The 18,419-nt window shown below is 49.6% G+C and overlaps 5 protein-coding genes across 5 annotated transcripts; 2 read left to right on the top strand and 3 right to left on the bottom strand.

The window, feature by feature from the left end:
- Positions 1-144: 144 nt before the first annotated feature.
- Positions 145-4,564, top strand: LOC101756374 (sorting and assembly machinery component 50 homolog B). The gene is made up of 4 exons (XM_004970383.2): positions 145-710; positions 2,190-2,672; positions 3,554-4,069; positions 4,172-4,564. Exons 1-4 carry the CDS (start codon positions 192-194, stop codon positions 4,253-4,255), a joined length of 1,602 nt encoding a protein of 533 aa, XP_004970440.1. The 5' UTR covers positions 145-191; the 3' UTR covers positions 4,256-4,564.
- Positions 4,565-4,799: 235 nt separating this feature from the next.
- Positions 4,800-7,351, bottom strand: LOC101771661 (probable metal-nicotianamine transporter YSL18). The gene is made up of 6 exons (XM_004972182.2): positions 7,018-7,351; positions 6,767-6,933; positions 6,592-6,689; positions 6,365-6,499; positions 6,081-6,270; positions 4,800-5,991 (listed from the first exon to the last, which is right to left on the bottom strand). Exons 1-6 carry the CDS (start codon positions 7,349-7,351, stop codon positions 4,876-4,878), a joined length of 2,040 nt encoding a protein of 679 aa, XP_004972239.1. The 3' UTR covers positions 4,800-4,875.
- A 552-nt stretch (positions 7,352-7,903) lies between these two features.
- On the bottom strand, positions 7,904-11,085 carry LOC101757200 (UPF0051 protein slr0074). Its single transcript, XM_004970385.3, has 2 exons — positions 9,626-11,085; positions 7,904-8,418 (listed from the first exon to the last, which is right to left on the bottom strand). The coding sequence occupies exons 1-2, from the start codon at positions 11,033-11,035 to the stop codon at positions 8,200-8,202; spliced, it is 1,629 nt and encodes a 542-aa protein (XP_004970442.1). The 5' UTR covers positions 11,036-11,085; the 3' UTR covers positions 7,904-8,199.
- A 481-nt stretch (positions 11,086-11,566) lies between these two features.
- LOC101757591 (internal alternative NAD(P)H-ubiquinone oxidoreductase A1, mitochondrial) lies at positions 11,567-15,147 on the top strand. Its single transcript, XM_004970386.4, has 8 exons — positions 11,567-12,067; positions 12,897-13,113; positions 13,289-13,449; positions 13,533-13,598; positions 13,813-13,976; positions 14,171-14,285; positions 14,545-14,724; positions 14,814-15,147. The coding sequence occupies exons 1-8, from the start codon at positions 11,570-11,572 to the stop codon at positions 14,964-14,966; spliced, it is 1,554 nt and encodes a 517-aa protein (XP_004970443.3). The 5' UTR covers positions 11,567-11,569; the 3' UTR covers positions 14,967-15,147.
- Positions 15,148-15,776: 629 nt separating this feature from the next.
- Positions 15,777-18,060, bottom strand: LOC101757988. The gene has a single exon (XM_004970387.3). The coding sequence runs from the start codon at positions 17,717-17,719 to the stop codon at positions 15,998-16,000; it is 1,722 nt and encodes a 573-aa protein (XP_004970444.1). The 5' UTR covers positions 17,720-18,060; the 3' UTR covers positions 15,777-15,997.
- Between the last annotated feature and the right edge of the window lie 359 nt (positions 18,061-18,419).

The following is an 18,419-nucleotide window of genomic DNA, read 5'->3' on the forward strand; positions in this document are numbered from 1 at the left end:
ACCGGGCATATCACAGGCCTGATCGAAAAGTTGGGCCACGCTTGGGCTGCAGTTTTCCAATAGCTGAGGCCCATAAACAAATGTACGTGGGCCGAATAAAGCAAAAAGGACCTAAACCTCTCAATTCCATCCAACTGGCGAGGGATTCCCTTTGCACAATAGCACTGCTCCCCTTCCCTCAAACCCCAGCCATGGCGATCGCGGCGGATTCTACCGCCGATCAAGCCCCAAATCCTGCACCCGGCGAGGCCGCGGGCGAAGCCGTCAAGGCACCCGCGCACCCTGACCGCGGGGAACCCAATGCGGAAGCTGCTGACGAGGAGTATGAGGAGGAGGAGGAGGAGCTGGACGGGCCGGAGGCGGAAGCGGCGGAGAGGGAGAAGATTGATGCAGTGTTCCGGCGGCTGTCGGACGCCCCTGTTGGAATCCACGTGCACGACGTCATCATCCAGGGCAACACCAAGACCCGCGACGCGCTCATCGAGGCGGAAGCTGTGGACCTCATCCGCTCCGCCGCCACCGTGCAGGACCTGGTGCGCGCCGCCAGCATCGCCAACGCGCGGCTCAGGCGCCTCGAAGTGTTCGATTCCGTCCACATCACCCTGGATGCTGGCCCTCCCGAGCTGCCCGGCACCACTAACATCCTCATCGAAGTGGTCGAGGCGGCTAACCCCATCGATGGAAGCGTCGGCTGCTTATCCAAGCCGGAGGTCAGTGAGCACTGAGCACTCGGAATTGTTAAAATGATTGTTCACTGCACAGGGTAGACACTGAGAATTGAATGAAATGAAGAGCATTGCACTATGTTTAGAGAATATGTTGGTATTATGTTGTTTACCTATAGATGTGATTGTGGAGATTCGAGTGTTTTTCACCTAACGCTAATGGCAACAGTCACTCACTCATGTTTAGCCAATTAGCTGGACAAAATGGCCCATTAGTCGGATTAAATGGCCATTTATGGCTTTAGGCAAGCACGGCTGGCTGTCATGTAGTGATTATGCGCTGTGCAGTCAGCCTAAATAGACGTTTAGGCAAACATTGTGAGATTCGCAGGGCATACTGTTCTTGAAATATGCAAATTGTCTGCTTAGCTCCATTCTTCAGTTGGTGATGTATTGGACTCATAAATTCTGGAAAGATATAAAAATTTTTAGTCCCATGTATGCCATGCTTTGAATTTTGTACTATTTGTGCATGCTTCAGTCATTGGTGGTGTTGGTGTAAATCTTTCCATGATTACTAATTTACTATGTGGTATTTGCTTGAGCTGGATAATTTGTCATCCAAGTTTTACATGACAGTGTCAGATCCGTGGCTCTGCTGTCCTGCCTGGCAGCTTATCTGTTGACTAGCACTAGCAATAGGTCCATGGGCCCACTACTCCACTAAGTTGCTTGATCATGGACCACCACTCTACCACAGTCCGCAGTTATTTATGTAAATGTTCTTATCGAAGGTATATGCGCTTTAGTTTAGCAGTAAAGTTTTGGAAGAATTTTGTTGCGTTTGATTAGAGCATCGAAGTCATTGTGATAATATGATTTAATATATGTGGAAAACATTACACTCTCGAAAAGTGGATGTTTTTGCTGTGCTTGATTTGTTGATAGATAATTACATTGTAGTGTCAAGAAAGAAAAAAAAATATACAAACACTTTAGTTTGTGTGGAGTTCAAGTTTATGATGTATGCCCATGACATGGAAGTTACAGATTTAATGACTCAATCGTGAATTCGTGATTCTAAATAGGTTTTCATAAAAGCGATCTGAGTTGATGACTTGATGGATTTGAGCTGTTTCTGTATATTCAGGATTCATTTGCCAAAGATTCCTTTCTCTAACAAAAGTAGGATTTTATATCTGTCCCATCCTTTAGCAATAGAATCTTGCAGTTAAGTTGCTTACTATATATTACTCTTTGTACTTTAGTCTTCACAGAATATAAACCTGACAGTTTATATTGTAGGCACTTTACTAGAGGACAATCAAATAACCTGATAAGCATAATTCCCTCCTGAACTACTGTACATAACGATATGGCTGGCATTTTGTTCGACAAGTTACCCTCTTTTCTTTAAGTTTGGTTGAGCCCTTTTGCATGCCATGCTAAAGTTGAGCATTTTGGACTCGTACCATTGGCAACCTAAGCTGATGAAGGATTGCTTGAATGGCTTAATTTGTTTAGGCAAAGTCGTGGTCAGTTGAAGGCTCTCTCAGACTGAAGAACATATTTGGTTATGGTGACATCTGGGATGCTTCGGGAGCATATGGGTGGGACCAGTCATCAGAGATAGGCATTGGAGTGTCCTTGCCAAGATTTAGATCAATACCAACTCCCTTGACAGCTCGGGCATCATTGTTGTCTCATGATTGGCTGAAATTCTCATCATACAAGGAGCGTCTGCTTGGCCTATCCTTTGGTTTGCTTTCCACCATGCACCATGACTTATCTTATAATCTGATTTGTCGTACCTTAACTGATCCTTCACAAATGGCATCAAAATCCATAAGAAAGCAGTTAGGACATAACCTTCTTTCTGCAATGAAGTATACATATACAATAGATCATAGGGATTCTCATCTCAGGCCAACCAAAGGATACGCATTTGTCTCAACATCTCAAGTTGGTGGTATATGGGGCAGCAAAGGATTGAGATTCTTCCGCCAGGTTCTTCCCCAACCAGCTTCTTCTATTTAATTATCTATGCAAAGTTTGTCTAATCTTCCCTTGTTGCGTCTTTGCTTTTAGTTTGATGAATTATAAAATTGGTCCAGTTTATTTTCTGTACTGCTGTTAGTGAGTTGCCTGAAAATAAAGCATGGAGCCTTGAATTCAAGGGATGGATTTTGCATACCAGTATTACAGTTTGGTCAGACTGCATTACTAGATCAAAGTATCCAAGTTTTTATGCAGACTCTTATCTCTGTGGGTTAGTATTTAGTCTGTAAAAGTGTATGGAAAGTGATTTGCAGAAGAGCCAGAGATCTAAGATTTAATGGGTTTCAGTCAGTACCGGCAATGCAGAATTTTAATTAGCTATATTACCCAATAGTCCTTTATTCTGAAGTGAGCCTTTTGTGTGAAGGTTAGAGTGCATATCCTTAAACATATGCCCCCCTGCCCATATCCCAACAGAGCATTCTCTTAGCAGTTAGTTACTGATCCTAGTATGTTTGTGGTTCAGTTTTGTTTCTCGACAATTGATCCAATTCTCAGCAGTCCCCATGAACTGCTTTAAGTGTTCTTGTAATAAGTTGTATCTTGTATTATTGTTTTTATTCACTTAATTTATTATTTCGTTTTTGATGAATCATGTATGCTATGATGTGGTTAAAGGTTTTTCGATGGAAAAGGTACATTCCCATGTCAATTATATATATGCAAATAGAATAAAGGTTAAAATTTTCCCAACAAGATATAGGGACCTAAATCTTGAATGGTTATTGTCATTTAAGATGGTATATGTGCTACTTCTAATTATTGGTCAGTTTGTGCTGTGCACTGTTAAACATTGTCACCTGAAATCCTTTTTATTTTCAATTACCCAGGAGTTTGATTTTCGCGGGGCTGTTCCATTCAGCTTTTACAATGCTGCGCTGAATGCTGGCATATCAGCAGGGGTGGTTTTACCATTGGGCAGGGGGTTTTGGGGATCACCTTCATCTGTACCTGATAGATTTTTCCTGGGAGGGAATTCTTCTCCAGTATGCAGCCTTGGTGGTTTAAATTCTCTATTGGGTTTCAAAACAAGAGGAATTGGCCCTACAGAACTACGGAGATTTGTTCCAAGTGAATCTGCTATGGATGATTCTGCAGCCTCTCCAGGACGGGATTATTTGGGAGGCGATTTTGCAGTCTCTGCATTTGCTGATCTATCATTTGACTTGCCCTTAAAGTTATTCCGGGATGCTGGTATACATGGCCATGCATTCCTAACTGCTGGGAATCTCGCCAAGTTATCCGAGAGTGAGTACAGAAATTTCTCATTTGCTGAGTTCAGGCGCACATTTAGGAGCTCAGCTGGTGTTGGCATTATCATACCCACTAAGCTTTTCCGGGTGGAGGTGCGTATGTTTTGAGGTCTTATTGAAATTTCATATATAAATGATCATGGATGCATATTTTGTGTGGCAACTGATCCATTCTGTTGATCTTCCTGTGTCCAGATAAACTACTGTTATATCTTGAAGCAATTTGAGCACGATCGTGGAAAGACTGGGATCCGGTTCAGCTTCTCATCGCCAATGTAGATGTTTATGGTACAAATGCATTTCTACAGCTGCTTCTCCCTGTCTATGAAGAATGTCCTGCCTGGTTGCGCTGAGCCATTTTCACGTTCTGTTTTTCTCTGAAACTCTTTAACAAGTAGGAGTCCATCAGGTGATTTGATCTCTATGCTAGTCCTTGAGCATTAAAAACCAGAAGAGGTGACACACTTGTATCATGCTCGTTCTTGAGAATTAGAACAAGAAGAGGTAACACGGCTAACGGGTATTATTGTCCCATGCTCGATAGAACAATGCGGACATGTTGGTGGGTAGGTTGCTGCCCTTGCACCATGGGATCTGTCATACGATTCATTTCTTGTTTGTGTTTGATCGCCTGTATCGGTATCTATCGTCCAAGTTGGACCACAAACTTAACAGGTGGCCTCACTTTAACTATCAGATTTAATACAAAACCGTTGTTGCTGATTCCTTCCCAATGTAGTATAGTACAAGATTACCTTTAACTGTTAAAAATATAACAAGAAACTCTTGTCACCCTACATAAAACGATCTGTTGTTGCAAAATCTTTACCTCGCACTCACAGGGCATCACTAAAACCTGACAGCAGTAAAGAATAGGCCAAAGCATGTGGAAAGGCCGTTCATCGGGCTGCTGCCTTCTGCATGTACTCGTCCAGCATCTGGTTCTGCACCCTGCCGATGAACTTGATGCAGATGGGCGGCGTGACGTCGTACCTGGAGAGCAGCGCGTATGGTATGGAGAAGAGCCCGTCCCCGCAGATGAGCCCGGACGCGAGCACCGGCGCGAACACCTGCGCGGCCTCCTTGTCCATGCTGTTCCACGCGTACAGGATCAAGCTCCCCACGCACATGTCGATGGACACGGCCGGGACCAGCAGGAACGAGACGGCCATGCCGGTGACGCTGGGGATGTAGTGCTGCGCGGGCCACTTGTTGTGCACGGCCAGCTCCCGTGCCGCGCTCACGGTCAGCGCCAGCACGAAGAAGGCGACGCCGATGCCAAGGCAGTTCTGGGGCAGCTCGTGGTCGCCGGTGCCCAGCACGGCGATGGCGCGGTACACCTTGGCCAGCGGCGCCTGGTACCCCTTGTCGGGGTTGGATTCGTAGAAGTGGTGGAACACGTTGAAGACAACGGGGTTGACGACGCAGCCCAGCGCGGTGCCGATCACCTGGCTCACGAGCGTGGCCCGGGGCGAGGTGAGCGTGAGGTACCCCGTCTTGAAGTCGGACATGAAGTCGGAGGCCGTGGACACGACGGTCGACACCACGCCGCAGATGACGAGGCTCCCCACGACCCCGCCGCCCCTGGCGCCGATCCACGACGCGAACAGCAGGATCACCAGCTTGTTGTACTGCGCCGAGAAGTTGGTCTCGGCGACGCCCGTGCCGTAGGCGTTGCAGAAGGCCAGGAGCGGCGCGAACGCGTACGCCGCGGCCACGTGGTAGAACCGCACCTGCCTGAAGATGAGCGGGACGGCGAGGGACGAGAGCGCCGCCAGCACCACGTACCCGCCGATGGCGAAGGTGCTGGGGATGTGCTCCCTGAGAAACACCTGCGTCCGGCGGCGGTCGTCGAAGCTCAGGACCGGCCGCGGCATGGAGTCCACGTCGGAGAAGGACCTCATCGTCTCCGCCGCCGCTGCCTGGTGGCGGCGCATGGTGTGTATGGTCCGCAGGGAGATCACGACGAGCTGCAAGATGCCGTCGCCGAGGATCATGGCTATGGCGCCAAACACCTGCGCGATTACAAGATTGAAGACAGGATATACAGGTCGCTGATATGATGTGCATCGATCGTCGTCATCGAGTAGCAAATTGTTACTACCTTGTAGCCGTTGAGGCCCTTCAGGCTGGTCTCCTGGAGATTGGCGTCGTACCAGATGCCCTTTTTGCTTTGGAGGTATGGCCACATGATCCCCCAGGAGATGATGGACCCGACGAGCATCGAGATGTTTATCAGGTAGGGGCTGATCATCCCCACGCCGACGTAAGTTCCGTTCATGTTGATGTAGAATCTGCAGGCACCAGAAAACAATAATGTCATCTCAAATGGGAACTCCGGTCAACATCGAGACATTCTTGTAATGCAATTCCCCAATCCTTAATTACCCGCGGTTGTAGGCGGGGAGCCCGAACATGGGGAAGGCGGTGAAGCCGCAGTTGGGTCCTCCGGTGTAGAACCACTGGAAGATGGACCAGAGCAAGCTGCCCAGGCACGACCTGACGACGAGCGACACCTGCTTCCTGTGATGGGAAGCGCGTGAAGGCAGCAGGCACATCCATCAGCTCGGATCCGAGAAGCCTACCACCAAGCTACCAATTCATGTACCACTCACTTTGCCTGCATGACGCCATGGGGGCAGTGGAAGCTGTTGATGAGGTGCGCCGTGGCCGAGCCGCTCGGGAACGTCAGCCGGTGGCGGATGATCATGGTCTGTTCGCCGGCGGGACGTCAGGGATGATCATGGTCTGTTCACCAAATTGGTGATGGTTGATCAGAGGCGTTCGTACCTTCCTCATGGGGACGATGGCGAGGAGGCCGACGAAGCTGATGAGGAAGAAGAAGGCCATCGTCCGGCCGAGCGTCGGCTCGCTGATGTTGGCATCAGGGATGGTCGCGGTGCTGGTCTTCTCCGCCGTCTTCCGGTCCATCGCGAGCAGATACGACCCGAACCCGCCTGATCACACGCGTCGCCGGCGGCCGTTCAACGGCGATGACAAGTTCACAAGAATACGAGCGCAGAGAATGCCGGATCGCTTACCGCTGTATGTCATGCTGGCGCAGGCGACGACGCAGGTCTGGACGACGGCGTTCTCCTGGCGGGTGAAGGGGCGGTGCGGCACGCCGAGCTGACCAAGCAGGCCCGTCCACGCCTTGAGGAGGAAGAACCCCAGCAGCGCCGCCGAGATGTTGAGCGACGGGATGATCCCCGACGTGAACACCAGGTTCATCATGATGCCGCTGAGCGCCACGCCCAGCGCCAGGCTCGCCGCCACGGCGCGCGCCGTCACCTGCTCCGGCCACGGCGGGATGGGCTTCGTCTCGAACGCGCGCTCCGTGGATGGGCCCTCCCGCGGGTCGCCGATCGACTCCATCCTCCTGCTCCCGCTCCCGGATCGTCGGTGTGTGCGGGTGGCGGCCAATGCATGCAGGTTCGACGGCCGTGCCGCTCCCGCGGTGAGGGAGAAGGGGGGACGATTGGACGAAAGAGAGGCAGATCTGTCGCGTGCTTTTGGCTTATGAACTTACTATTATTAACGAGCTATAATGTGGTGTGCCAGAGAGGAAATGGAATGTTAATCTCGCTGCCAAGTGCTGTGGAAGAGTTGATCAACGAAATGGCAATCGCGCAGCGCGCTGTGTCAGTATCTGCTTTTGGCATCTGCTAGAAAAATGAAAAGAACATCGCGGTTGTATATGTTACCTAAAGATTTGAAATGAGCTACTAAAAAAGATTACAATGAGATCAGTGGTATCGCAACTGCTCTGGTTACATTTTCTCACTATAACCAAATTATATGGCCAAGGGTCACATCGATACTCTTTGACACGAAACAAGGTATGCAAACATTGTTTCCGTTGGTACAGATGACCTCCCCTCAGTAAGAAGAATTGGATCAGAAATGATGCATGTCAAGACTCAGGTGTGGACGAACAGAAGATATTTTGCATTACGCGAACACGAAAATTTCCATTTCTTGTATAGGCCAGCCAACAAGAGCTCGTTTACAGCAGCAAAAATGGGCAGACAGAAGAGAAGCAGGCATAACTGCTATCTTCGCTGCCGTGGGCACCGCCAACATTCTGATTCAGTATTACAACAAGCTAGGAGATGTCGGTTTATCATGCAATTTATTCTTCTCGTACTGCTGTACACACGGATTTTTCTAGGTAACTTGGTTATGATGCGGTATTACACACAGAGTCACGCTGAGCCGACAAATTAGCCAACCGATCCCTCGAGTTTCAGGTTCATGAGTGCGTCCACCTCCTGCGCGAACTCGTAGGGAAGATGCTCAAAAACAGCTCGGCAGAATCCACCAATCATGGCAGCAACAGCCTTTTCGTGATCTACCCCTCTTTGCTGGAAATAAAACAGCTGGTCCTCTCCGATTTTGGAAGTGCTTGCCTCATGCTCAACACGGCCACTAGTGCAACCAACCTGTTACAAGCAAGGTTTTGTCAATCCATTGGTAGATGGGCGAAAAACATATGAGGTTATGTTCAGCATGAAAACTTGAAATGTGTGCTAGGAAGAAATTCAGGTAGTGGAGAAATGTCATGTTATGAGCATCCAGTTCAATATGTCCGGATAACTATGCATTCGTAATCAAGTTGAATTCAATATGTTCCCCATGCATCACAAATTCACAAGATTATGAAGGAGGGCACATGCATTTGCTTTCTTTCCACAAAGGTTCAACTTACCTAGATTGCATTTTCTGAAAGCCACATTTAAAGTGACAGTGCTAAGAAACTACTATAATTAAAATTGACACTACAAATCTACTGAATGGAGAGATGCATATCAAATCTTGAAATGCATATATTTTTGTATATACTAACTATGAACTCATGCATTTCACTGGCTAGCTAAGTGCAAACTTCATGATCATGACCACAACAAATGTTTGGTACTGTACTGATAGCTAGGAAGTCAAAGCATAAAGGACAACTCAACTTTCCATGCTATTTCCACATAAAAAAGACCTGATCTTGAACAATCCAGTAGTATTACTTGCCAAAGCACAAACCATACTACTGCAGCACATACAATCCCTACTTTTCTAGACTCACATGGAAATTTTGCGCTATGTGTCCCTTAAGAAATTAAGAATTTGGAAGTGAGAAGAGAGCATGTTATCTACATTATAATATCATATCAACTTTCCAATAACCATTTGATCTTACAGCTGTTATATCAAAGCAACTTTTATGTCTATCCATAAATGAATGCAATATTTTCTATTTTCTTTCTTTCTTTCGTTTTTACTGCAAGAATTTATAAGGTTTGATCAATCGGACTAGATCAACAGTCCGTACAAGGTAAAGCCGTAAAGGATCATCTCAGAAGCAGGACAACATTTAACATGCTCCATGTATTTCAATAGTCATTGCAATATTATTGAATCATCAAGTTAGTCCAACCTAAGGAGATTCACACAATACCCTCAGTTTAATCAAATTATCAGTTTTTCCTTCATGTTTAAAATGACAATTTTGCACTGGGTCTATGTGCTCCCTGACTTATGCAAGGATTATACTGTAAACATGTTGAAGAATGGAGCATTAAAACCTTGTCATATCAGTATCTGACACAGCAATTGAACCTTATATGCCAAACTAAGCAGAAAGGAAGAGCCCGTTACCTGAATGGTGGGATAGGTATTTGCAGCAGCATTATCACCAATCAGCAATGAATCACACTGTGAAGAATTATAAGCATTCTCTGCACCAGCGTTCATCTGGACCAGGCCACGGTAGCAATTTCTTGATTTCCCTGCAGAGATGCCCTTGGATATAATCCGGCTGCGTGAATTCTTACCCTTATGGATCATTTTCGTCCCTGTGTCTGCTTGTTGGCAATCCTTTGTAAGCGCAACAGAGTAGAACTCGCCAACAGTGTCATCCCCAACAAGCTCCACACTTGGGTACTTCCATGTGATAGCGGAACCCGTCTCAACCTGTGTCCATGAGATCTTCGAACCCCGCCCCTTGCACCGTCCCCTCTTCGTCACAAAATTATAAATGCCTCCTTTCCCCTCCTCATCACCAGAGTACCAATTCTGCACCGTGGAGTACTTAATCTCTGCCCCCTCCTCACACACAAGCTCCACAACTGCAGCATGGAGCTGATTTGAGTCATATGCCGGTGCAGTACAGCCTTCCAAATAGCTAACTGTGCTCCTCTCATCGGCTACGATCAGAGTCCTCTCAAACTGCCCGGTCTCCTTGTCGTTGATCCTGAAGTAGGTCGAGATTTCCATGGGGCAGACCGTGTCCTTGGGCACGTAGCAGAAGGACCCGTCGCTGAACACCGCAGAATTGAGGGCGGCATAGTAGTTGTCGCCGGGGGGAACGATGCTGCCGAGGTAGCGTTTAACCAGGTCGGGGTACTCGCGGATGGCCTCTGAGATGGAGCAGAAGATGACGCCCTTGGCCATGAGCGCCTCGCGGTGGGTGGTAGCGATGGAGGTGGAGTCGATGACGGCGTCGACGGCGACGTTGGTGAGGCGCTTCTGCTCGGTGAGCGGGATGCCGAGGCGGTCGAAGGTCTTGAGCAGCTCCGGGTCGACCTCGTCGAGGCTGTTGAGCTTGGGCTTGGTCTTGGGCGCGGAGTAGTAGCAGAGGGATTGCAGGTCGACGGGCGCGTACTCGTTGTCGCTCCAGGTGGGCTCGACCATGGTGAGGAATCGGCGGTAGGCGGCGAGGCGGAAGTCGAGCATCCACGCGGGCTCCGCCTTGAGCTCGGAGATGCGGCGGACGGTGGCCTCCGAGAGGCCCTTGGGGATGGAGAAGGACTCGAAGTCGGAGACGAACCCGTACTTGTACTCCCGCTTCAGCAGCTTCTGCAGCGCGTCCGCCTCGTCCTCCGCCGCGGCGGCCCGGGACGACGACGGGGACGGCTTCTGCGGGCCCGTCTGCACGGCCACCACCGAGAGGCGGCCGCGCCGGCGCACGCTGGCGCGGCGCCCCGGGCCGTACGATGCGCGTCCCAACCCGAGCTTGGCGGTGAGGGCGCACGGCGAGAAGAGGGAGGTGGAGGCGGAGGCGGCCATGGTGCGGCGGCCGGGGCGGGGGCGAGGCGGAAGCGAATTGGGGATGGGGAGAGAGAGACCGTGGGGGGGACCGGGGGAACCGGGGGGTTGTTGCGTGGGTGGAGCCGTGGAACGGGCTCACGGTGCGCGCACGCGTGGACGGGGCGCGTGGGAGGCCGGCGTTGGTGGGCGCGGTCCGGGCAGGGCTACGCGGGTGGGGGAGGGGTCGTGTGGCGGCCGAGAGGCAGGGGCACGGCACTGACTGGATGTGGTTCGTGACGCGTGGCTGGCTGCATCCGGAGAAGAAATTCGCCGGGATTTCGGGGCCCATTTCTTCCCACCGCAAACGCGGCGGCGAAATCGCCCTCGGCTTCGGCTTCGGCCCGGCTTGATTTAGAAGACTGGAACGGCCGCCCCCGGCCTCCAGCGGCGGACGGATCAGGGCCGTCAAGAGGTGATCCAGCGGTCCGAGCAGCCCCGGCCCTCCCGATCTCTCGGGCCTGCGGAGAGCGGATCGATCGGGACGCCCGGCCGCCGGCCCACCCGCCCAACCAAATGCGCTCGTTAAAGTCGTCTCACTTCTCGCTGTGGCTATCACGCTCCACACCTCTCGCGCCAGCCATGGCCGCCTCCTCCCTGCTCCGCTCGCTCACCCGGCACGCGCGCGGCGCTTCCGCTTACCGCCACCTGCCTTGGTCGCCCTTCTCCACCACCACTGCGGCGGCGGCGGGCGCGCGGGATGAGGCGAGGAAGGGGTTCCCTGGGCTGGGGCCGACGGCGAAGGGGGAGAAGGCGCGGGTGGTGGTGCTGGGGACCGGGTGGGCGGGGTCGCGGCTCATGAAGGACCTCGACACCAGCGGCTACGACGTCGTCTGCGTCGCCCCGCGCAACCACATGGTGTTCACGCCGCTGCTGGCCTCCACCTGCGTCGGCACGCTCGAGTTCCGCTCCGTCGCCGAGCCGCTCGCGCGCATCCAGCCCGCCGTGTCCAAGTCGCCGGGCTCCTACTTCTTCCTCGCCCGCTGCACCGGCGTCGACCCCGACGCCCACACGGTGAGATCCCCCCGGTTTTGGCTAGGTGTGTGTCGAATGTCGATCCTACCAAGTACCAATTGGTGTTGCTTTCGCACATTCGTGTGTTCCCAGATTCTCGGAGAAATAATTCTCAAAGTGCATTTATGCGTCCTGTGCATAATTGCTTTTGACCTTTTCAGGAGATGTGTGACTGAGATGTCCGGGGTTAGTTGGGCAGAGGAAAAGGAGGAATCTTATAGCTTTATTACTCATGAACACCATGATCCAGACCTACCATTCCCTGCAGCTTAGCACTCTGTAGCGAATGTGTGGCTGCAGTGCTGCCTGCCTGCCTTTCGTTTTTAGCTTTTAAGTGCAAAATTCAAGATCGCCGTTATTGCCCGTGTTTGAGTATGGGAAATCAACAGTGTATGTGCATATATTCATCCGACATGCATCTGATCATACCGATCCACATTATGCAGCTCATACATAGTACATCATTTAACTAGTTCCATTGGTCAATATGTGCATAGTAATTCACTTCACAATCTTAGGATCAAAGAGTCAATGCCATCAAAGATCGGATGTGTAACCTATACAGTCCCTGCTGATACTTCATGGCTAGGTATCTCAGACTGATTAGAGCCAAGTAGACATGCACACACGGGAAAAAACATGGTGTTTTATGAATATTTACACACTCTACTCTATACAGGGAGAGTTCTAGACTCTATTAAATTTGCATTAGCTTTACTTGGCAGCTTGGCTAGTTGGAGGGATATTGCATGAACCTTTCCTGCTGACATTGATTTTTTTTTTCTCTATGCCCCAGTTCTGTCTATTTATTGTCTCCTTTTGCATTTAGATTGATTGCGAGACAGTTACAGACGGTGAGAAAGATACCTTGGAACCATGGAAATTTAAGGTTGCTTATGACAAGCTGGTTTTTGCAAGTGGAGCTGAGGCATCAACTTTTGGGATAAAGGGTGTCACCGAGCATGCTATCTTTCTTCGGGAAGTTCACCATGCTCAAGAGATTCGCAGAAGGCTCCTTCTTAATCTGATGTTGTCTGATGTACCTGGTATGACTGCCTTTTTCATTTGACGTCTTATATGTGCTAATCAAGTAGGTTGATGGTAAAACTATCTTTGAGCTGAAATAGTTGGCTATAGAAAAGCAAAAGTTAACTTGCCTGCTCAGACCTAATGTTATCCACTTCATCATTGCTGATAGACCAATGCTATATGGACAAACAGGACTTTCCGAGGAAGAAAAGCGCAGACTATTGCACTGTGTTGTTGTTGGAGGTGGTCCGACAGGGGTGGAATTTAGTGGTGAACTTAGTGATTTCATCATGCGAGATGTTAAACAACGTTATTCACACGTGAAGGATTATATCCATGTGACCCTGATTGAGGTTTGTGCTGTTGTTTTTCTATGTTTACTTTTAAATTTTTAACTGGGAACTCGCATATCAGCTAATTCGTCATTTCATCTCAGGCAAATGAAATATTGTCATCATTTGATGTTCGCCTCAGGCAATATGCTACAAACCAATTAATTAAGGTTAGTAATCTCTTCGTCACATTTATTTTTATATCATTTTTGGCTTTAAGGCTTCAACAGGCTACTATTTAAGAGAATTCTATTTCCAAAGATAGCATGCTGAGAATCGAATAGCTATATATGGCCGTGATAAACCTGCTAATAGATTGCATGTTGTTTTTCTCATATTATTTGGATTTTGATAAATAACTTGTTTGCGTTGTTCACCCACCAGTCAGGTGTTAGGCTTGTGCAAGGAATTGTTAAGGATGTACAACCTAACAAATTAATCCTTGACAATGGAGAGGAGGTTCCTTATGGTTTGTTAGTATGGTCTACCGGAGTTGGTGCTTCACCATTTGTTAAGTCGTTGCCATTTCCTAAGTCACCTGGTGGAAGGTATAATAAATTGGTATGATCATATGTTGTGTCTATACTTCATCATATGGTGAATGGGTTCCATTGTCAGCAGACGCTCACATCTTCCGTAGTTTTGAGCGTGGCGAGCATGCAGTTTAGGGCTTTAGGCATATGCTAATAACATATTCATGTTCTGTCATAGGACCTTTTAACAGTTTTTTCTATGTTTGCAGGATTGGTGTAGATGAGTGGTTACGAGTTCCTTCTGTTCGGGATGTGTATGCTATTGGTGACTGCAGTGGATTTCATGAAAGCACTGGCAAGGATGTTCTCCCAGCTCTAGCCCAGGTAGTTTCACGAACCATCTTGCTGCAAGCTAAGCTAGTTACAAAAGCATGCCCAAACTACTTTGGGCACAGAGCATTGTTTTCTATAGCACTAGGTAAAACAGGGTGGAAAATGAAAAGAAGATGAACAAACGGATTTGCATCAAAATTTAACTGGCAGATATTTCTGTTCGTCTTGCGTGTTTCTATGATTCAGTTTCTATTTCAGAAGAATTGTTGTTAAAACGATTCTATTCCATTCCGCTTGTACACTTGAGCAGGTTGCAGAACGACAAGGTAAGTACCTTGCCAACCTGCTCAACCATGTCATGAAAGCTGGAGGAGGGCATGCAAACTCTGAGGTCGAAGCCGATCCTGGGCCACCCTTTGTGTACAAGCATCTAGGCAGCATGGCAACTGTTGGAAGATACAAAGCTCTAGTCGATCTGAGGCAAAGCAAGGTCGGGTGATGTTCTCTATTTGCAAGCTTTTTAACAGATTACTGGCTGCTCATGGGTTTACTGAAACAAATTTCTTTCTGCATCGGCAGGAGTCGAGAGGGATATCTCTTGCAGGATTTGTGAGCTTTTTTATCTGGCGCTCCGCCTACTTAACTCGTGTTGTTAGTTGGAGGAATAGGTTCTATGTGGCTATCAATTGGCTGACCACGTTATTGTTTGGCCGGGACATAAGCCGTATCTAAGAGTGCCTGTTCGGCGATGTCTAAAGAGTGAACAGTACAAGTTCGATGCAGTGCTATAGGTCACGGTTACTTTTTTTTTTCTCTCCTTGACAATTTTTATCTTGTAAGCTCCAGAAGCACAATTCACAGGTTAATTATGAATAAATGTGAGGAGACCACAGTTACGTGTCCCATGAATGTATAATACTTGTGTAGCTATGGTTTCTTCCGGTGTCAAAGAAAACAATTTCGAGGAAGATTCACTGGGCAAATGGATGGTTTTCATGGCAATAAATAAGCTGTTGAACCAGGAGGAGAAAAAACAGTATTTCAAGTCCAATGCACAGCGCTTCAAAGTGGTTGAACTTTGCACTCCATACCTAGTCTCTCTCTGTTGTAGATTTGTCATTGATCAACTCGTCAATGATCTGTTCAGAAAATATCTAATCTTACTGAAGGTTGTAGTTTGAAAATATTGCATAGATCACAAGTTAAAGCAATCCGAACCTATGTATCACCAATACTTCACTAACCCAGCTGTACCAGTATGTGATACTTGCGTATCCAAGTCGTGTATCGCTGTAAGAACCGAACTGCTCACAATGGAAGTAAATTCGTAAATGGGAAAATAACGTAAAAATTTCACCCTGGACCTTTCTCAAACGACAAAGGCAGTCATTTCCTAGCTTTCACACATTAGATATATACATGTTTAATAGATCCCCTTTGGCTTAGAATCAGTGAACAAATAACGTCTCTATTTTAATACCTCAGTTGGCAAAATGGTATTGCAAAGAATGCAGTCGAGCATTCAATTTAGGAACACAAAAATTCTTTCAAACACAGTTAAACTTCCTCATAGATGGCAAAAACAACTCAATTCTGAAATTGAAGGGGATGGGCTACAAAGCAAACTGAACAAGGAGCTGTTTCATTGATACCTAGTAAACAGGTAAAAAGAAGCAGCAGATATCACCCAAAGTTATGAGATACAACTGAAATCAGCAAAGGATGCCAAGTGAGGTTTGAAACAACACCAATATCAAGAGGGCTCAGTTCATTCTGCGCCTCTTGTTCCGTTGGGAGCCCCCACCATCCACATCCAATGACCCTAATGCATTGCTCCTCCCCCTTCTCTGCAGGGATCTCGAAGAGCCCGCATTGCTAGGCTCTCCTGCACTCTCTGAGATACCAGCATCCCCATGTATCACTGCAACAGTGCTCGAATTAGATGCTTGGTCTGCAGAAGGTGCTCCAGCAACATTAATTCCATCAACTGCTGGCTCATTATTTCTAGGATTTGATGAAGAAGCAGATCCTCCATATTGGCTTGGTGAAGCCATTCTTCTAAGGTCACTCATGGCACTGGCCAGTCTTTCTGTGTTTGCAATGCCAATATAGGCAAGGTGCTCCAGCAACTCAAATCTGTCTGATACACGTGGTGTTGAGCCACGTCTCGATGATTCTGATACATTGTTTTCCATCAAACCAGTATCAGAGGCAGTGGAAGAACCATCAGGGCGGCTCTCAGCTTCTCTCTGCATCTGCATTGCTCTCATCCTTGTGGCCAGTGCAATTCTGCTCAGGCGAGTAGCACGTTGAGCACTGTCATTTATTTCCTGCGCAGCTGATTCAGATGGCCCTTCAAACCTACTCACGCTATTCATAATCTGCTGATCCAGAAGGCGCCTCCACGATGACAGTATCCCATGCGCCTCACCAAGCCTTCTTGAGATTGGCCGCATATGGTGGAATTGTTGCCTGAAGCTTTCAAGGCGATTTCCATGTGGCCTCGGCGGGATTGTAGGACCTTGTGGCTTTCCATCATCAACAGCCTTCTCTCCATCTGAATTCCCTCTACCATATATAGGAGTAATATTTGACTCTGTAACCTCGCCTTTGCAGACTGGGCATTCCTTGTGGTTGGAATAAACATTCAGCCACTGATACAAGCACGGCCAGCAGAAGAGATGACCACAGGAAGTGACTACAGGCTCACTTGCCATCTCAAAGCATATGTTACACTCGAATGTGGCAGCAGTCTTGCCGCGCTCCTCAGTGGATTCTTCTGAAGCACCTAATTCTGAGCCATTGGCAGCTACCTTATTTACTGCAGCAGTATCAGCTGCAGGCTCATGCTGGGGCACCTGCATGGCGGCGTCCATCCCAGAGGGGCGAGCCTCGGAGCTGAGGGGTGGAAGGTCAGACCTGAACCGCCTGGGGCGAAGCCACCGGCTTCCAGTTTGCTCGAGCAGCCGCCTGTACCGGACGGCAGTGTCCGGGAAGAAAGATGAGGAGGCCGTTGACGAAGAAGGCCGGTCCTCCCATCCCAGCAGTTCGCTGGCCCGTACCAGCGGCGGCGGCGGCGGCGGCGGCGGCGGCTGGAAAGCGTACCCAAGTTCGTCTCGGAGCCCGGAGATGAGCGGCTCCGGAGGCGGCATGCTTTGAAGCCCGGGGACGAGCGGTTCCGGAGGCGGCATGTACAGATGCGGGTCCGGAACAGGCGAGTCCTCGGGGTTGTAGGGGGAGTACACCTCCGGCGGCGGAGGGGAGAGGTCAGCGCGCGAGGGGGAGTATGGCGGGTGCAGGGCCTCCGGCGGCGGCGGCGGCGCGTCGACGGACGCGGCGGAGGACGACGGAGAGGAGGGCATCGGGGTGCTGAGGGCGAGGTCGGAGCCGAGGTCAGAGCGGCGCGGGCGCGGGGCGCGGGGGAGACCGAGGTAAAGGTTCAGATCCATCCTCCTGCTGCTCCCCGCGGCCTCATCGGCGTCCATCCGACGGCGAGCCGCGCCCCAGAGCCCTACCCTCCCCCGCTTCCCGACCAGGCCGCCGCCTTTGACTCCCCGCCTCACCGATGCCGCGGTCTGCAAGAAGCAAACCCTATCTTCACGCGCGGAGGCGGCGCGGGGGCCCGGGTCATGGGCGGAGGATACCTGGCACCCCCTCGCTGCCGCTGTCGCGAAGGATTAGCGAGCGGCGGGGCGCTGCCGCCGACGACGAGGGGGAGCGGCGGCGGCGGTGAATGGGGTGGGAGACGCGCGGCCTAGAGGTCCGAAATGGGGAGGGCGTCAGGGCGTGTTTATACCTGCTGTGTGCTGTCGCGGTGGAAAAGGGTGTTCCATTTCCACGACCACGACAGTTAAAATCGTAATGAAGGCCAGAAGAATGGTTAACCGCTTGTCTTTTCACCCGCTGTTTTACCCATTTTTACTCAACGGCCCAACGGAACGAGCAAAGAAACGGCGGCCCGACGAAAAGCGAGAGATGAGGTACAGCAAAGAAACGGTGTCGCACAAAAGAGTAAAGCCTATGTTGTAGTACAAGATTTAGCCTTTAGCAATATGCTTTCTGGAAAGGGTCGTAGTAGTTTTTCCTTAATCTAACTGCGCGTTATTAGGAACGGGAACTGAGATCCAAATCCAAAATTCCGAGAGCAGTGACTCCTCCATGAAACGATGCCAGGGTGAAAACAAG

The sequence above is a fragment of the Setaria italica genome, chromosome V (assembly GCF_000263155.2).
Source record: "Setaria italica strain Yugu1 chromosome V, Setaria_italica_v2.0, whole genome shotgun sequence".
Taxonomy (NCBI): Eukaryota; Viridiplantae; Streptophyta; class Magnoliopsida; order Poales; family Poaceae; genus Setaria; species Setaria italica.